Source organism: Girardinichthys multiradiatus, chromosome 23, assembly GCF_021462225.1.
Source record: "Girardinichthys multiradiatus isolate DD_20200921_A chromosome 23, DD_fGirMul_XY1, whole genome shotgun sequence".
NCBI lineage: Eukaryota > Metazoa > Chordata > Actinopteri > Cyprinodontiformes > Goodeidae > Girardinichthys > Girardinichthys multiradiatus.
The window spans coordinates 51,294,024-51,311,447 of NC_061815.1; the positions used below are offsets into that span (position 1 = coordinate 51,294,024).

Genomic DNA, 17,424 nt, shown 5'->3' on the forward strand with positions numbered 1-17,424 from the left:
AAGCAAGACTGAAATATTCAAAGTTCCTGTTCAAATCTTGCTGGATAGATGTTGATAGATGGAGGAACGAAACTGCAGATCAAGGATGGGATGAAAGGATGCTTCCCTCAGCCGACATCTTGTGGACACTCCAAAACAAATCAGCATGTTGACCGTCAGTCAGCCCCCGTCTATCTCCTCCTCATCATGACCGGTGGGCGGCAAGGTCGAGGGCCGCACTCGTCCGCGTCAATCACTGAGATGCAGCCGGAGCGTCGTCCAGGGAGCCGCTTGCTTCAAATGGAATCTGTCCTCCATCCAGGATGATCAGAGCAATACAGCAGGAGGCCACGCAGCGTCCGTCTGCTCATCATGGACATGTGTGTTCCTGCCACAAACCCATCACCGTGGAAACCGAGAGGTAATGGTGGCCTGGTCTCAATCTGTTTCCTGAGGGCACACTCCATATTCGACTGAGAAATTTGTGCAAATCAGCAGTGTGGATGAGCTGTCAGAGGGAAACGGAGATGAATAAACAGCAGACAGGATGAAGATGAACCTGCTGAGATGTTCCAGTAATCCATCAGATGAGGATCACACCAGCAGACCTGTTTGAATGTTTAGCGTGCTTTTGTTTTGTAGGTGTAAACTACATAGGGAAGCAGGGTGTCCCAGCATCATTTTTGCTTCTAGTTAAACTGGTTTTCCTGGTGTGACTGGTTTTGTTTGACTTCCCTGTCTGAAGGCCATCACACACCGTCAATCACGCTGCAGCTCCTACATCAGGCTGCAGAAGTTACACACATGATTTCATGGTTTCTGCAGGAAGTCTGCATCTCTGCTGCACGCTCAGCCCTCGTCTCCTCTGAAGCTGCAAATCTACCATCGGTAAATTAGTTTAACATGTTGCCCCCCTCTCTGCTCCTCTTCCTCTTCTAGGTCTCTTAGCTGCCTAATCAGTGAGCGAGCCCATCAGCAGGACGCCGACCAACCGTTTGATCCCTTTCACAGCGAGTGGAGAGCAGAAAGCAGAGAGCACCATAAACACTTGATTAAATATGGGAGGAATCAGCCTCTCGCCTCCTCTGCTCCTCACAAGGAGCATCAGATGGCAGCAGAGCAACGGCTCTGCGTCCCTGCACAGAAAGAGGAGCACAGGAGAAAAATCAATAGGAATTACTACGGAGAAAGTGGCACTGATGCCTGGAATTGCAGCATATGTTTACACTAAATCAGGCAATCTGTCTTCATATGGGCGCTGTGATGTGAGGGGTTGGCGAGGGGGGGGGGTCAGGGCTCGCCCCACCAGCCGCCGCTCTCCAATTACTGCTGCTGTTTGGGGGGAGGCAGTCGTTATCGATTGGCTGGGAGAACTGCAGGGCACTGCAGGCGGCCAATGGGGCGCTGAGGTCAGAGAGTGGCGAGATTTTAATAAAGAGAGTAATGGGCCTAATTTCTACCAGCAGGGGGGTCGACTCTGAGATGGTCGTTAAATGCGTCTGTCTTTGTTTCATCCTTCTCTATATCCAACAATTCAGTTTCTTTTATTATCTCAATCTTTTTACGGACATTCACTCCAGGAAGAGTTGGATCGCCGGGGACGTCACTGCAGATCATCCCTAAATTAAATCAAACTTCTCGGTGTTCTGTCCCTTCCAGTCACAAACATTAATGTGTTTTGTTCAGATTTTATTTCACAGACCAACAAAGAAGAACAAACTGTGAAGTGGATCTGAAAAGTACATTCAGTACCTTCACTCTGACACCCCTAAATGAAATCTAGTGCAACCTAAAGAAGTCACTTTATCTGAGTTCAGATGTGTGTGATTTTTCCTGCAGCTGTTCTGTTTCTTTCCCTCAGAGGTTCTTAGAGGTTCTTACCAACCATGTACTTCACAAATCTGGCCTTTATGGAAAGTTGCAGGAAGAAGGTCATCATGGTGTGGCGATACTTTTCTTTAGCAGGAAGCTGGTCAGAGTTAATGGGAAGATAGATGGAGCTAAAACCATCCACCTGAGACTGGGGTGAAGGTCCACCTTCCAGCAGGACAACCACCCTGAACATACAGCCAGAGATACAATTAGATGGTTTAGATCAAAGCAGACTGATGTGTTAGAATGGCCTAGTCAAAGTCCAAACCTACATCCAACTGAGAATCCAGACACATTAAGGTTTCCAGCTGGAACCTTTTGGGACTCCTGATCAGTTCTGTATTTAACTTCAGTGTTGACCTTCAGAAGGTCTGAATGCAGAGCAGAGCATGAAGGGAGTTTACCTCAGATCTCCAGTTTTAGTACCGGGGTGATGATGATGGTGAGCAGCTTCAGTACCATTAATGAGTAGTTATCATAGTCTTATTAACCGGATCCAGGTTAGCTTCATTACCTGATGATTCTGAATGGTTCCTTATTAGTGTTGCCCTTTTGTGAAACATGGAAACTGGAATTTCTAACCAGTCAATCTAGAGGAAAAATCAGGTGAATCACCAACAAGCAGAAGAAGCTTTGTTGTTTTAACTAAATGTAGGTTTGATGCATACGTCAAACCTTTGACAGACCTTCATCACTATGTTTCTTTAAAAATAGTCACCCTTCAGATGAGAATTTGGTGTTTAAAAGAAAATAGGACCAGGAATGTCCCATTTTGGAGGTTTAGTGAATGCGTCTTAATGAGGAGTTGAAGCTGTGTGGGGATAAACATCAGGAGGCTGTATAGTTCTGCCCGGATCTGACCAAAAGACACTTGAATATCTGCAGAAGGTACAGAAATAATTTTACAGAATTCATTTGATTCAAACTCCAGATTTTGATGATCTGTGGCAAACATGAAACAATGTCAAATAAACCAAAAGCCTTTGTTGGGTTCGAGTCCGGTGCAGCAGCAGGATGTGTTCTGATGGGAAACCTTGCTCCTCAGGTTCCATCACCTCCTCCCTCAGAGTCTAAAAGGGGTTGTGATTGTATGGCAGTCGCTCCCATCGAGCCTCTCCCTTGTTCTATAAGTTTGGATGGTCGTACGCGGCATCAGGAGAGAATCTGGTTTGAGATTTGATGCTGATTGTTGCTCGTATCGTCCCACTGCTTTATCTGCATTCATCCTCGGCTGCTCCTCATCCATTCAAAAGTCTCTTTGGGATCCCTCAATGAATCAGTCTTTGATCCACAGCGTGAGGAGGTAATAGATTCTCTGCTTCCTGTCTGGGAGGCAGGAAGAGCAGGAACTCTGCGGCGAGGGCCATGTCCCTCAGCACTCTGTCACCCTTCACACATCATCATCCCCACATCAGCCTGCAAGCCCCTTTTCTCCTCCGCTACCGCTCCAAACGTGCTCCGACAAATTTGATTTAGCAGCTCGCCACGATCCCATTCCCGGAAAAGAAAACAAATATTGTTATAATGGTAATAACATCTATTCGGAGCGGTGGCGACAAACAGCGGCGGAGCCTCTGAAGGAGACCCCTCTGTGCTGCCGGATAGCTGCCTTCATTCTTATTCATGAAAGCCGCCGTTATGCATATTAGCACAAACTAGCTATTCTAGTCAGCAGCATTTGAAGTGTCAATCATCCTTACAGGATACAAGAGCCAGCAGTGACAAAAGCCAAGTGGGCAGGATCGGCTGACAAATCGTCCCCGAAGTCACATTTGACAGCCTTTTATGATTAATGCGCTTGATTATGGAGAGGTATCTCCCTGAACTCATTTCCGGGTGTTTCTGCAAGAGGAGGATGAGGAGGAGGAAGGCTGATTGTTTGCAGAGGTGAATGAGTGGAGAAAGGAAGGAGAGAAAGGAGTCGTTGGATTGAATTAAGGCAGCGTGAGGTGGCTCTCCTAATGAACAGCAGCTCTGTCTCTCTGCTGATAGGGAGCAACACACTGAAGATTGCTGAGGTCTGGTTCCTGAGCGTTCCTCAGGAATGTGAAACCATAGCTGTAAGCAGTCCAGGTTTCTGTGTCCGAGCCCACGTTAAAGTACAGTTACAGCAGTTCTAGAGACACATGAGGACAACCAATGAGTTTGTTTGGAAGCGACAGACATAACAGATGCTTAATTTCCACTGAGGATCAGCTGAACAGGGAGGGGTCAACTTTCTAAACCTGGAGAAAAACGAAGCATGGATGCTGGACACATCTGGATCTGGACCTTAAACCAGGGGATTCAGAACCTTTTCAGTGCTGTCCTTAGATCACACAATATAGCTTCTCGCTTCATCAAGGCTGTTTCTTCTCTTTTTGGCTTTTATTATGAAGATTTAATTGTATTTGGTGACGTTTTCCTGGGACTGTGCTCATTTACTGGTCAGTGATTTATCATTTGTGCAGCTTGGCTGCTTTTTTTTTAAAGTTCTGCAGAAATGCATTGAACTGGTTTAATAAATGAGACGGAAGCTGGTTGCAGAACAGCTTTAATTTGTGTTTGGTTTCTCTTAGAGAGATGGTTCAGGGTATTATTAGAGACTCTGTGGGTCTGTTGACATCTGTTTGTGCTCATTGATGGAGTAGGATGTTTGTGGATCTCAAAGGGTCACATGTGGTCAGACCTGGGAATTATCACTGATTCAAACTGAGACTAAAAATAATAAAACTGAAACAATTAGACACTGGCATGTAAAACAGGCCAACAAACAGGGGCGACAAACCTAAAATCAGCATAACTCTGAATGTTCTGAGAGACCAAACTTTCATGATGCAAAGAGTAAAACATGGTTTAAAAACCACTGTAGATGTTTGTCAGAGTCTGCAAAGTCACATGATCATTTTCAGAGGATCTGGGTTCTGTCAAGAGTCTCCTGGTTCTGTGTGTCAGACTCTAACCTCCGTCCCCTCTCTCTGTTTGACCCACAGCGCTCAATGAGCCCACAATCGACTATGGCTTCCAGAGGCTACAAAAGGTCATCCCTCGACACCCTGGCGACCCTGAGAGGTTACCGAAGGTCAGTGCAAACAACCTATTAAGTCGGTGCCGCAGGTCAGATGTCAGACTGCTGGTTGGACCCAGAATGAACCTGTCAGTCCGAGCTGATGCTTGTGGTTTGCTTGTTTAATCGGAGTTCTGTCAAGTTAAGGGTTTATTTCAAACTTCTGTGGAGCACATGTAGGACCAAAGCTGAGGTCCTGAGTGGTTCTGTTGGTCCTGCTTGGTATGATCTTGCTGCCTTCAGGCCCAGGTTGTTGAAGAGGTGCTGTGTTGTGGCTCTGACTGAGTTTGGTCCTGCTCCATCTCAGAGGAGAGGGAGGGAGGTTCGTGTTGTTTCTCATTTGTGTTTTTTTTTTTTCCTTTTGATTTGAGAAAATAATAATTTTAAACTGATGTATAAAAACCCTGACCCATCAATCAATCTGCCAGTTCTTCCTTCATCAGATCTCTTTCTAGTCAGTAAGCGGTTAAAAACAGAAAACTCTCACGGCCTGTAAACGCATCACCCAGCAGCATGTTCTTCGCTTTGGGTCCAGTAAAAGCCAGGTTTTGACGCGTTAACGAGGACAATCTTTGTATCTTCTTTGTTTCATGTGGAATTCTTGACTCCTTCCTGCATAAAGGAACCTGCAGTAGCTTCCTATTATATTTAATGGTTGAATAAGGCAAAGTGCAAATGAATTTAGATGCATTAGGAGAAAAAAATCAGAAGGTCAGCCCTTAACCTGTAAATTTGCATCAGATCGGCCCATGAAGGAATCTTGGTTAGGACTGGAACATGGATGGAGCTGTGAAAACAGAACCGAACATCTGAAGCACCAATATGAATCCTTTTGTTTTTCTTTTCCAAAGCAACTGGGATGAATCGGAGTCAGGCGGTCTGGATTTTACCTTGTTTCATCACTTGGTTTCTCCTCAGCGAACCTTGCTTAGAAGGTTTGAATGAAACCAGCAGAGTGTGTTTTCCTCTCCATGTTTTCTGTAAATAAAGAATGAGTTTAAACCTGTCAATTATTTGACAAACATTCATAATCTAATCATTTCTGCACATCTGCATCTGCTAAAACTATTTTAGTTTTGCTTCTGTGATCATTTCCAGCTGTTTCCCTCGCATCCACACTTGCTGATATCCAGCCATCCCCGTCCATCAGAATATCTGACCTCAAAGTTGTTGGTGTAAATTATTACACCACAGACAGACAGAACCAAAAGCACAAAGAAAATGTCCACAAATCTTCTCTGGAATGATAAGAAAAGATTCTTTATAGCTTAATCGTCGTAAGATTTACCTCTGTGTCCTGTGAGGATGTGAGGATGATGATTCTGCTGTTGATTTGACCTGTTTTATAAAAATAATAAGTTCATTTTGAAGGCAGAACATAGCTGTGCTCAAACGTTCCCAGCTTCATGTGAAGCTTCAGCACCGTAGTTCTGTTTCTGGGCAAAAGAGAAGCTCAGGTGATGTGAAACCAAGCCAGTAAAGCCGTCAGGATGCTGCACTCGGACATATATTTAGATGCACTCAGTGAGCAGCCATCAGGTGTCTTGGCTAGCATGAAGAAATTGTTTGTGCTGCAGCCGCCTGCGATGAGGCTAACTGAGGCAGATTCTTGGAGGCAGAAAGCAGCAGGGGCCGCCGCCGAGCCTCAGATGGACCCTGACACTCCAAAGCAGCTGCCAAATTGAAACCATTTATCAAAATCTGACATTGGAGATCCAGTCCCTAAAAAAGCAGTTTATTTGTAAATTGATACTAATAGTGAGCACACATTGTCTGGCCTGTGCGATGGCCTGATTTACAGCCTGCTCTGCTCCCTTTTAAATATTTATTTATTCAAAAGAAAACTCAATAAGCCCTCAGATCGTCTTGCTCCCAGACGTTCCAAAAGGATCTGAATCACAGTTGGGGGAGGAGAGCTGCTTTGTGAGCTGACAGAGGAGCATGTCGGCTGTGAGCGAGCAGCGACGGGTTAACTCGAGCTGTCACTTCCCTTTAGTTTTCACCTGCAGCTGCCACTCCACCAAAGGAAGCAGAAGAGATGGAGGGAGATGTATGGACAGGCGGCACTATGCACGGCAGATTGATTCGTTGTTGGCGTCAGGTGAAGGATGATGGTTCCAGCTTGCAGGGAAAGATGGTTAACCTGAACCAAAAGCAAATATGGGAACAACTGTGAGGCTTATTTAACTGAGCGATGGAAATGTGCAGTTTACAAACGGAACCTATCAGACAGGTCCCATCTATATGGTGATAAACCTTGAAAAAATCTAATCTAACTTAATCCAGGACATCGGGTTTTACAGCTTCTGTCTGGCTTTGGATTCTTCTACACATCAATCTGGGAGCAGAGATATGATGATATAGTTCTGGCTGCGAAGGGCCAATCTAGTTCTGTTTGTGGTTCCGACTTAGATCCAGCAACCAGTACTGTATCCAGAAAGAAACTGACTGACAAGTCAGATTATTGCTTTTTTTTTCTGTACATCTCTGACAGTCATGCTAACTTTAAGCTAACTAATACATGGCGTCATCATTTTGATGAAGAATATTACATTAGTTTAAAATAAATACCATAGCAGCTTTATTTATAAAGCACTTTAAATCAAACCAAGTTTCACAAAGTAAACAAATCCTGAATTATTTGACCAATCCTGAGGTGTTTGGGGTTAGCTGCTGTTGTGTAAAAACTAGCATATGCTAAAATTAGCCAGCTTTTCATTTCCAAATTAAATATTTCTTATTGTCCATGGCTTCACATTAACTCATCATTTAATTGAACTGGAAATCAAATATCTTTTATCTTTAATTATTCTGTTTGCTCAGTCGAACTGAAGCTGTAAGTCCAAATACTGTTAGCATAATTTGGCTTAAAGAACAAGATTTAAAAATGTTATTGCACTAGTCTCTTTTTATTACCATAGTAATGTATTCCTTTATTTAAAATAACAATCATGATAAAAACACAACCCTATAATGTTTTTCTGTAATCTACTTCTAAAATGTAATCTTTGTATTAATGGATTAATAACTGCACTCTATTCTATTAATAAAAGCTATTATAAATATATTTACCTTATATATATTTTACCTTATTTATATTTTATGTTTGTTTTATGGCAATAAAACAACATTAGACTGAAATAATGATTATTTGAGATGTTAAATAGGGACAATAAAAGTGTTTTACTTTTCAAATAAAGAGATTAAGTATTTGCTGGCACATTTGTGTATTTAGCAGGACGCAGGAACAAGTAATGAAATGCGTCCACTAACCCAGCAAAATTTCCATTTCTGTCTCCACCCATCAGAGTTTCTGACAGCATTTAAATTAACTGTTGATGAAGCAGATTATCTGTGGTGGTGTGTTTCAGTCTGTTGGATGAAGCAGTCACAGCCAAAACCAGACTGGAGGAAAATAAGGGATCTAAAAGTGATCCAGGAAGAAGAGGTCAGAGGTCAGTCAGCGCCCAGTCGGGTTTGGAGCCCATCAGTCTGACCATTAGAAGAACTACAGTCTTTTCAAAGCTCTAAGCAAACATTATACATTAAAATCTGCAGGAAACAGGGAATATCAGATTCAATCAAGAAATCAATTAAATCAAATGTTTAAAGCCTCAGAAATGTAAAGATTTAATGTACCAACAAATTATTAATACTTTTGATGATTTTTAAGAAAATAAATGCAACATCATTAGAGGAAACCCTGCTGCTGGAAACAGAAGCTCCCCTTTTCTCCTCAGGGTTCATGAACCAGAAGGTGGAGATTAAACGTGTTTGGCGTGTAGTGTGTGCACCTTTAGCTCTGATCACTGACCCCCATCCAAACTCATGGGGCGTTGGTCCGTTCAGGGATTATTAATTCCAGCTCGCTCCATGAATGAGGAGATTTCCACCGTTCATTGAGAATAATGAGCGATGTTGAACCCATGAGCTGAATTTCAATCGGTTTCCTCTGAATGGAATTACCCCCACACCACGTCCTGCTTCGTTAGAGCAGCCCTCCACCTGATAGTCACTAATCTGGAGATCCTGGTGGGATGCCGCTCCTCCTGCTCCTTCTTCTCCTGCAGGTCCATCCATATTTTAGAGGGATTGGGGGGCGGGTTGTATCTATAGGACTGTGCTCAGGGTGATTTATCATTGTTAAGACCGCTGTCTGATGGCTTCTCCTCCAGGGTCACGCTGATCCCTGCTTGCCTCGCACCTCCTCAACCACAGAGTCGGCCCCCCATAATTATGCCCCAAGAAACCAGCGGTTGAAAATAGAAAAAGGGAGCAGAAGGAAGGGGAGGTTGGAGGAGGAATATGTCAAGAAATGGACAGAAGAAGGGCAAGAGCATGATGGCCACAAGGGTGCAGCTGCAGGGAGGTGTTCCTCTGCTGCTTTTAGGAAGAAAACCCCAAATTCAAATGCTGATTTGAATTATTTTAGTTATAGAGACAAACCTGAAATAATTATGCTTCTCACAGCCAGCTGGTACTGCTGCTGAATCAAGTTAAAGTTCTGGACAGCCACTGAACTTTCTACAGTTTTTAATTAAAAACATAAATGATGATTCATTGTTTAGTTCTTCATTTAAAATACAGTAAATAAAATAAGAAGCTTCTTCAGTTTTAGATTGTTTAAACTTCCTGATGGCCTGAAGTGAATGAACCAATCAGTAGCCTCTATTTCTCTGGTGGTTTACATCCTGCCCAATCACTGCCCTGACCTCCTCCTTGTCACTGGGAGGTGTGGGTCTGTGATAAGAGCTGATGATGGCGATAACTGGGAGCCAGTGCATTACCAGATCGATCCGAGCTGGACTTTCAGCTCCACTAAAGCGGCTGGCACTCTGGTTGCTGGCACTGGCTCTGAAAAAAATCCGATGGACCCGTGTATGTGTGTGTGTGTGTATGTTCCTGTCTTGGCATCACAGTGAGACCATTTTCCTGATTTCACCATCAAATTGAGGACCGTTTGTACCAAAGTGAGGACATTTTGCTGGTCCTCACGACCTATTTTGCTAACAGTTAGGTTTAGGACTAAGATGTGAATTGAGTTTAGGTTCAGGTTAGGGTTAGACATGAACTGGTAATGGTTAGGTTTAGGATTATTGTCAGGGTTAGGGCATAGAAAGGGTTGAAAATGAATGGAAGTCAATGGGAGTCAACACATGGTCCTCACTACATATAGCAAAACAAGAGTGTGTGTGTGTGTCAGTTAAGAGGCAATTAGCAGTTCTGAGAGTTGATCCATGAGCAGCAGCACAAACGGAAACTGATGCCTGAAACTGTCAGAGAGGAGGAGGAGAGAAGAGAGAGGAGAAACAAAAGAAGGGGAAAGAGAGTAATAATAATAATAATAATAATAATAATAATAATAATAATAATAATAATAATAATAATAATAATAATAATAATAATAGAGACTTTATTGATCTCACAGTGGAGAAATTGTCCTCTGCATTAAAGCCATCCCTTAGAGAGCAGTGGGCTGCCACTGTGTGGGGGGCATTCAGGGGTTAAGGGTCCTGCTCAGGGGCCCAGAGTGGCAGGCTGTGGGATTCGGACCAGGTTACTTGTGACCTCTCCAGGATGCAAATTCTCTGCTCTCTCTCCACTAGGCCAACACACTCCTAGAGAGGAAGAGAGGGGACAGAAGGGGGCTGGGGAGGAGGAGGAGGAGAAGCATTAAAAATGAATGAAGGATTCTGTTTGTTTTTTCAGTCTGGTGTTTTTTCCCATTTCACTTGTTCTCAGTAACTACAGAGAAACATCAGCTGCTAAATGTGGACCCTAAGGTTCCTGAGGGACCCTGTGGCTTCTAGGGGACCTTGAGACTCCTAGGTGACCCTAAGGTTCCTGAGGGAGCCCGTGGCAATTGGTCCTGTCTATTGCTGCTGTTTGATGAGATCAGGAGTCAATGACCGATGAGAACACAAACACAACAGGCACGAACACCCTCACACAAACACACTCACACACTCCCCTTCACAGGTAGCTCAAAAGACACACTTCCTGTGAGAGTGACGAGAAGCAGCGGCAGCGAGGCCTCTTTGGCATCATTAACTGGAGGAGGCCGTTGTGTCTGTCAGGGCGTAATGAAAACAGAAGGTCTCACATACACACACAACATGAAGGAGCTGAAGTGTGTGTGCTTGTGTGTTTGTGTGTGTGTGTGTGTGTGTGAGGGTGTGTGTGTATGTGTGTGTGTGAGTGAGTGTGAGTGACAAACAGCTGCTGATTCGTGGAGTCTCTGCTACTGCAGCCGAGCGAAGAAGACATTAACTAACTTCTGTTTTCTAATGGAGATTAATGAAGCTGCAGGAACGGCACACACTCACACTCACACACTCACACACACTCACACACTCACACACACTCACTCACTCACACACACTCACACACATACACACTCACTCACACTCACACACTCACACTCACACACACACACTCACTCACACACACTCACACACACACACACTCACTCACACTCACACACTCACACTCACACACACTCACACTCACTCACACACACACTCACACTCACACACACTCACACTCACTCACACACACTCACTCACTCACACACACTCACACACACTCACACTCACTCACACACACACTCACTCACACACACTCACACTCACACACTCACACACACTCACTCACTCACACACACTCACACACATACACACTCACTCACACTCACACACTCACACTCACACACACACACTCACTCACACACACTCACACACACACACACTCACTCACACTCACACACTCACACTCACTCACACACACACTCACTCACACACACTCACACTCACACACATACACATACACACATACACACACCCCTACACACATTATGAGGACTTTTCGGTTACTTCCATTGACTTCCATTCATTTTCCTTGATTTTTAGTGCCTAATCCTAACCAGTTAATACCTAACCCTAACACTAACAATAACTCAATTCATACCCTAGTCCTAAACCTAACCCATGTCCCAAGAACGGAATTTGAAAAAGTGAGGACCAGGAAAATGTCCTCACTTTGTCAAAATGTCCGCACTTTGCAATAAAAATACGAAAAATGGTTCTCACTCAGCAACAAGTACAAGAACACACACACACGCTCGCACACACACACACACACACACACCCCTACACACAGACACAGGGTAACACACACACACAGAAGAGAAATAAATAAAAAGAAATAGGAGCAGGAGGATAGAGGAAGAAGTATGACAGGATGATGGGAAAATGGAGGACAGGATCAGAGGAGATAATGTCATGTTTGACCGGATTTTAAAACAAGGCTGTCAGAGAATTTTCTGGATTCTTCCTCATTCCGACTGCACGAACGGACACTCAGCTTAGATGTTGAGGTGATCTTCCAATAATCTCCACTAAATATGCTGAAACACTTTGATTCATCTGTCCAAAAAGAGGCTTGTTGTTATATTGATGGAGGAAAAGTCCCCAGACTCCACCCTGTCCTGACAGCTCCAACCCATGAACCCTGGTCAGTCTGATAGGATCCCCAGAACATGAGCCAGGATGCTTCCATGTTTTTCTCTAAAGGAGCTGCTTTTCAGAAACTTCCAGGGCATTTCTCTGAGTCTGGAAGTTACCCACAAGAGATGGGAACAAGACTGGAAAATGACCAGTAATAAACCTGTAGACAGAACCAACATCAGAATGCACAGAATGTCACCCGGAAAACCTCCCTGCTCTGGAGCTGTTGTACCAGGAGGTGGGTTTTGCTCCCAGAAAACATCTGAGCGTGTCAGAGCGTCTCCTTAAGGTCAACTTCAGTCGTGGGAAACCGTGTGTGTGCAGGGCTGCGTTCTGATTGGCTGATAGGGGATGTCCTGTGTTTCATGGTGACTGTTTCTCCACTCAGACTCACGGGATAAAGCATTTGAGAGCTGCAGCAAAACCTGGAAAACGTCTGTGGAATCCCTGCATAGACTATTTGATGCGGATGTCCTTTAGTGGGAGTTTCCTCTGATTCTGATGATCCAAAGTCTGACTGGCAGCAGAAATGTGGCCTAGTGTTGGTGGAACATCAGGTGTTGCACAAAGATCTGAGATGGGAAGCTTATCGATCTGAAGCAGTTTCAGGAAAATCCCACTGAGTTCTAAATCCCTGCAGTCCCATACCCAAATGGGTTCACTGGGAGAAGTCACACTGGTCCATCTGTTGGTCTGCATGTATTTTCCTGAATATCCTGGACCAGAACAGGAGAACATTTATATTATGCATAATTGTTATATTTCTTTTAGAGATTTACCGATTGGAACATTTGGGATGACATTGATATCCGATATTAACATTGTATGGCTTATAACTGATATCTACTGATATATATATATATATATATATATATATATATATATATATATATATATATATATATATATATATATATATATATATATATATATGTATGTGTGTGCGTGTGTATAAAATTGTGTAAAATTCCCTTCCCGATTATTAATATCGGCCCAGTTTCTACTTATCGGATTGTTCCCAACATGTTAAAAAAATTACTAATCAGACTAAAAATGACAGGCCCAAAGCGATGTTGATGCGTATATATCATACATCTCTAATTCCTTTGATTTAAGTTTATTTTAAGCTATTTTGATCCTTCTGAATATTTAATATTTTTGTCATAATGTGGGTTTCTGTTGGACCAAAATGCTGGGAAGAACTCCTGAAGGTCAAAGTTTGCAGGTAAGACGACACTTTATTGCTCATGGCTGGACACGGACAGAGTACCAGGCGTGCCACAAAACACAAACAACACACAAGGAACCAGCAGGGAACAACGGAAACAAACGGGCTTAAATATAAAAACTGAACAGCAGGGGAACCAATGACAAACGTGACCAGACAATCAGGGGAAAACACAGAACAGGTTTGGGCTTGGGGTGCAGGGAGACAGAAAACAAAGGACTAGACCAGGTAATATGACAAAACATAAGCAGGTATGACATCATAATTTAAATCTTTTGAGTAGTTTTATTAATTTTATTTTTATTCTTTGTGGTTTTCAGATTTTAATTTACAAATATTTTTACACTAGAACCTTGTTAATTACTCTGTAAAAATTGTAAAGGTTCCAATTTTTCAATTATCTTCTTTATAAGTTTTAATACTGCAGATACATTTTTTGTTCTGTATTCTAATTGTCTTTTCATTTCATTTCATATTTTCTACTAAACCAATTCACAAGTTTTACCTTATATGTTTTATGTTTATTTTCCCCCTAATTATTATTAATTATGATATTAATATTATTATTAGCAGTAGTATTATTATTAGTAGTAGAAGTAGCATTATTTTTAGTAGTAGCAGTATTAGTTGTATTATTATATTTAGTAGTAGTCATGGTAGCAGTAGTATTATTAGTAGTATTGCTTTTCACTTTCAAGCATCTTTTTAAAATATTTTTCTAAGTGTCCTAAGTGGTTTTTCTGCTGTATCTTTGCCATATTGAGTTCCCCCAGTGGAGCTTCAGCTTGAAAACATCTGTCTAAATAAAATATTGACGCCATCCAAAGTGGGCAGGGCCTGTCTATTATTCATGTTACCCATTCTCCAGGAGAGCCTGTTCACCTGCAATAAACGTTTGAAGCTATATTAGGAGTCCTGCTCTGGGTGTTTGATGGTTTTACTGGTGTTGAAGCTGTCAGGTTTGATGGAGGAGGACTGGAAGCTGCAGGTGGAGTCAGAACCAGGTGTTTCTCTGTGTTTTCTTATTTCATTTGGACTCTGTGTTACTCTCAGCTGTTACTTCTCTGAGCTGTAATACCTGCGGGAGCTCCAGCAGAGGCCTCCACCTCCTCACGGCTGCTCCTCTGGGACTCTTCACCTCCTCTGTTATTCCGTCACACAATCAGGTTTCTGTTTGTTAGTTTTTTTGTATTCGCCCTTTGACCTGCATTCTAATGTTGGTATTCATTTCTCCTTCGTTTTCTATCTCAGATCCTTTTAGGTTTGCTTTTGTTCGTTCCATGATCTTTTCTTCTATTCTGCCCTCCCTATTTCCTGTCTATCATTTGCAGTTTAGGTTTTTATTTCCTTCCTTCTGTAACGATGATGCAACTCAACCAGAACCCAAAACGCAGCCAGACAAGAGAATGGTTAACCAAAAGTTTTAATATAAAAAATAATAATAATAATTGGGTAGAAGAGGTTCCACTGAAGTGGTCAGACAGGAAGGACAGGAATGGAGGTTTATCAGGGAATTGAAATCCAGCCGGGGAGGAAGGGGAAGTGGACAACAGGAGGTCTTGGGGGTTCCAGGACAAAACAGGAGACAGAGAATATTTCCACCAACCAGATGCAGAAGCGGGAGACAATCCAAGGTAAAGCACTGGAGGGTTTCAGGCAGGGATAGTCCAGTAATCCAGAGACAAAGTCAGAGACGGGCAGGTTTCAGCAACGTGAGGTCAGGACTTTTCCGAACAGCAGAAGGACAAGGCAGAAATCTGTGGTCAAAAAACAGGCAGGATCAGATAACCAGAAAAAACTCTTTTGAAACATGAATCAAGGCTTGAAATCTGTGACAGAGGCAACAGACGATCTCGGACTGAGCTGGTGACGAGCAGCTGATTAAATAGGAGCAGCCCAGTGCAGGTGAAGGCAATGAGTAATCAGCACAGTCAAGGTGAGCTGAAGGGCTGGAATTATGACACCTTCTTAGCCTTTCCATTTCTTCTGGATAAATCCGTCCTTTTTCCTCTCTTCCTCCATCTCATCTGCATCCTTTCTTTCTTGGTGTTTATCATTTCACTGCTCTGCTGCTGATGCTGTTTCTGAGAGCTGTTGCCGTGGTGACCTGTAGGCGCTCAGACTGGACAGCTTTTCTCCGGATGAGAAAACATCTGTCCTCTATCCTTTCAGCTTCTTAATACCTCCACAGTTTTTTTCAGTCGGGTTTCTAAGCTGAGCTTTCTGTCTTTCTCAGGAGGTTCTGCTGAAGCGAGCGGCTGACCTGGTGGAAGCTCTGTATGGGATGCCACATAACAACCAGGTGAGTCAGCAGCTTCAGATGCAACATCCCCATCCAGCTCCTGGCAGGAAGGCTGATTAAACTATTTGAGGGAAACTTTAAGGCAAGGCCAGTTGTTTTATGTAGAACATTTCAGCAACCAGACAATTAAAAGTGCTTTACAACTTTGGAGCGACAAAGAAAAACGTACAGTGCAGTGGCATAAAAAAAGTAAAGTAAAGAAAAGTTGTACTACAGACTAAAATTAATGAATTTTTATGTATTAGGGCTGAATGACCCCCTGTCAGAAAAATGCAATTCTTTAACCCATTCATTGATGCACTCTGTGGTTTTTGGTCCTTTTTTTACAATAAGGTCAAACGTTTTTCCCTGGGGAGGAGGCAGTTCCTTAGGACTCTGCTTCGGTCCCATCTCAACACTTTGTGTCAGTCTCCTGACAGAAATTTTGTTCTATTTCCCCCTATTACCCAGATGGGGTAAAGGGGGGAATATTCATTTAAATCTTACAGACGTCTCCACAGGACTTTAGAGCTCTCTGGCACTCTAACCGCCTTCCTCCTAGAAAACACATCTTCTCAGGAGAGCCTCCCTCAACCATGAGGAACGGCTGTTCACCGCAACTTCAGGATGTGTGTCAGGGACCATCAAATGTTTATCAGCTTCTGAAAATCTATTTCAGGTTTTTATTGTGACAGGTGAGGTCGGATTTTGGTTCCGGCAGCTTTAAAAACAATAAAAAGGTCCATCCTGAACCTGAGATTCGGCCCGATCATTTAGCACCTTCAGATCGGTGTCCTTCCACTTCAGAAGGGGAAGTTTGCTTCTAATTCTGATGGTTTTTGTTTTTACTGAAAACAGGAAACAAACCCAAACCTGATTTGGTTCCTGGTTTTAGGATCAGGTCAGAGTCATTATACAACCTGAGCGATCTGGTCACATATGAACTTCACAGGAAGACAGTCAGTCCACTATCTGATGTGGGCCAGGACTGATTTCGGTCTGGGACAGGAGCCCCTCACCTGACTGGACTCCTCTGACTACCAAAGATCTCATCAGAGCATCTTCTTCTGATAGGTCTACAAAGGGGACATGTTGGACTCTGACCCTGATTGGCCCTAAAGTCACTGACTGAAAGCTCAATCTCTGGAGTAAATAAACCACTGATATGAACTGAAGCTCCAACCCTGGTGAAACAGCTGACTGCAAGCTTCATCAGAGCAGATAACCTGACTAATTCAGTGTTCCTGTGAAAACAGAGTGTTTAAAGGATAATGTGCATATTTACTTGATAACTACTTGATTGCAGCGTTGTTCTTTATTTTCCTGAAATCTGCAAACAAAACTCAAAATAATCTATAAATATCCAATAATAAATCAGTTAACACTGTTTTAGTTGTTAGAATGAATAGATTCTATGATTTCAGCTGCGGATGAAATAATTGTTGTTTTCCTGGATTATGATCTACGTTTTTGTTTGAATGTGTGGCACTGAGGATCCTCTACTACTACTGAG

General features: G+C 43.0%; 1 protein-coding gene across 6 annotated transcripts in view; it reads left to right on the forward strand.

Moving 5' to 3' along the window:
* The window catches only part of LOC124860481 (transcription factor COE3-like), a 160,696-nt gene that overhangs the window by 132,513 nt on the left and 10,759 nt on the right, over positions 1-17,424 (forward strand). For all 6 annotated transcript variants that reach the window (XM_047353839.1, XM_047353838.1, XM_047353837.1 and 3 more), the window contains exons 11-12: positions 4,824-4,912; positions 15,867-15,932. In XM_047353839.1, coding sequence (XP_047209795.1) covers positions 4,824-4,912; positions 15,867-15,932 — 155 coding nt within the window. The remainder of the gene's footprint in view (positions 1-4,823; positions 4,913-15,866; positions 15,933-17,424) is intronic.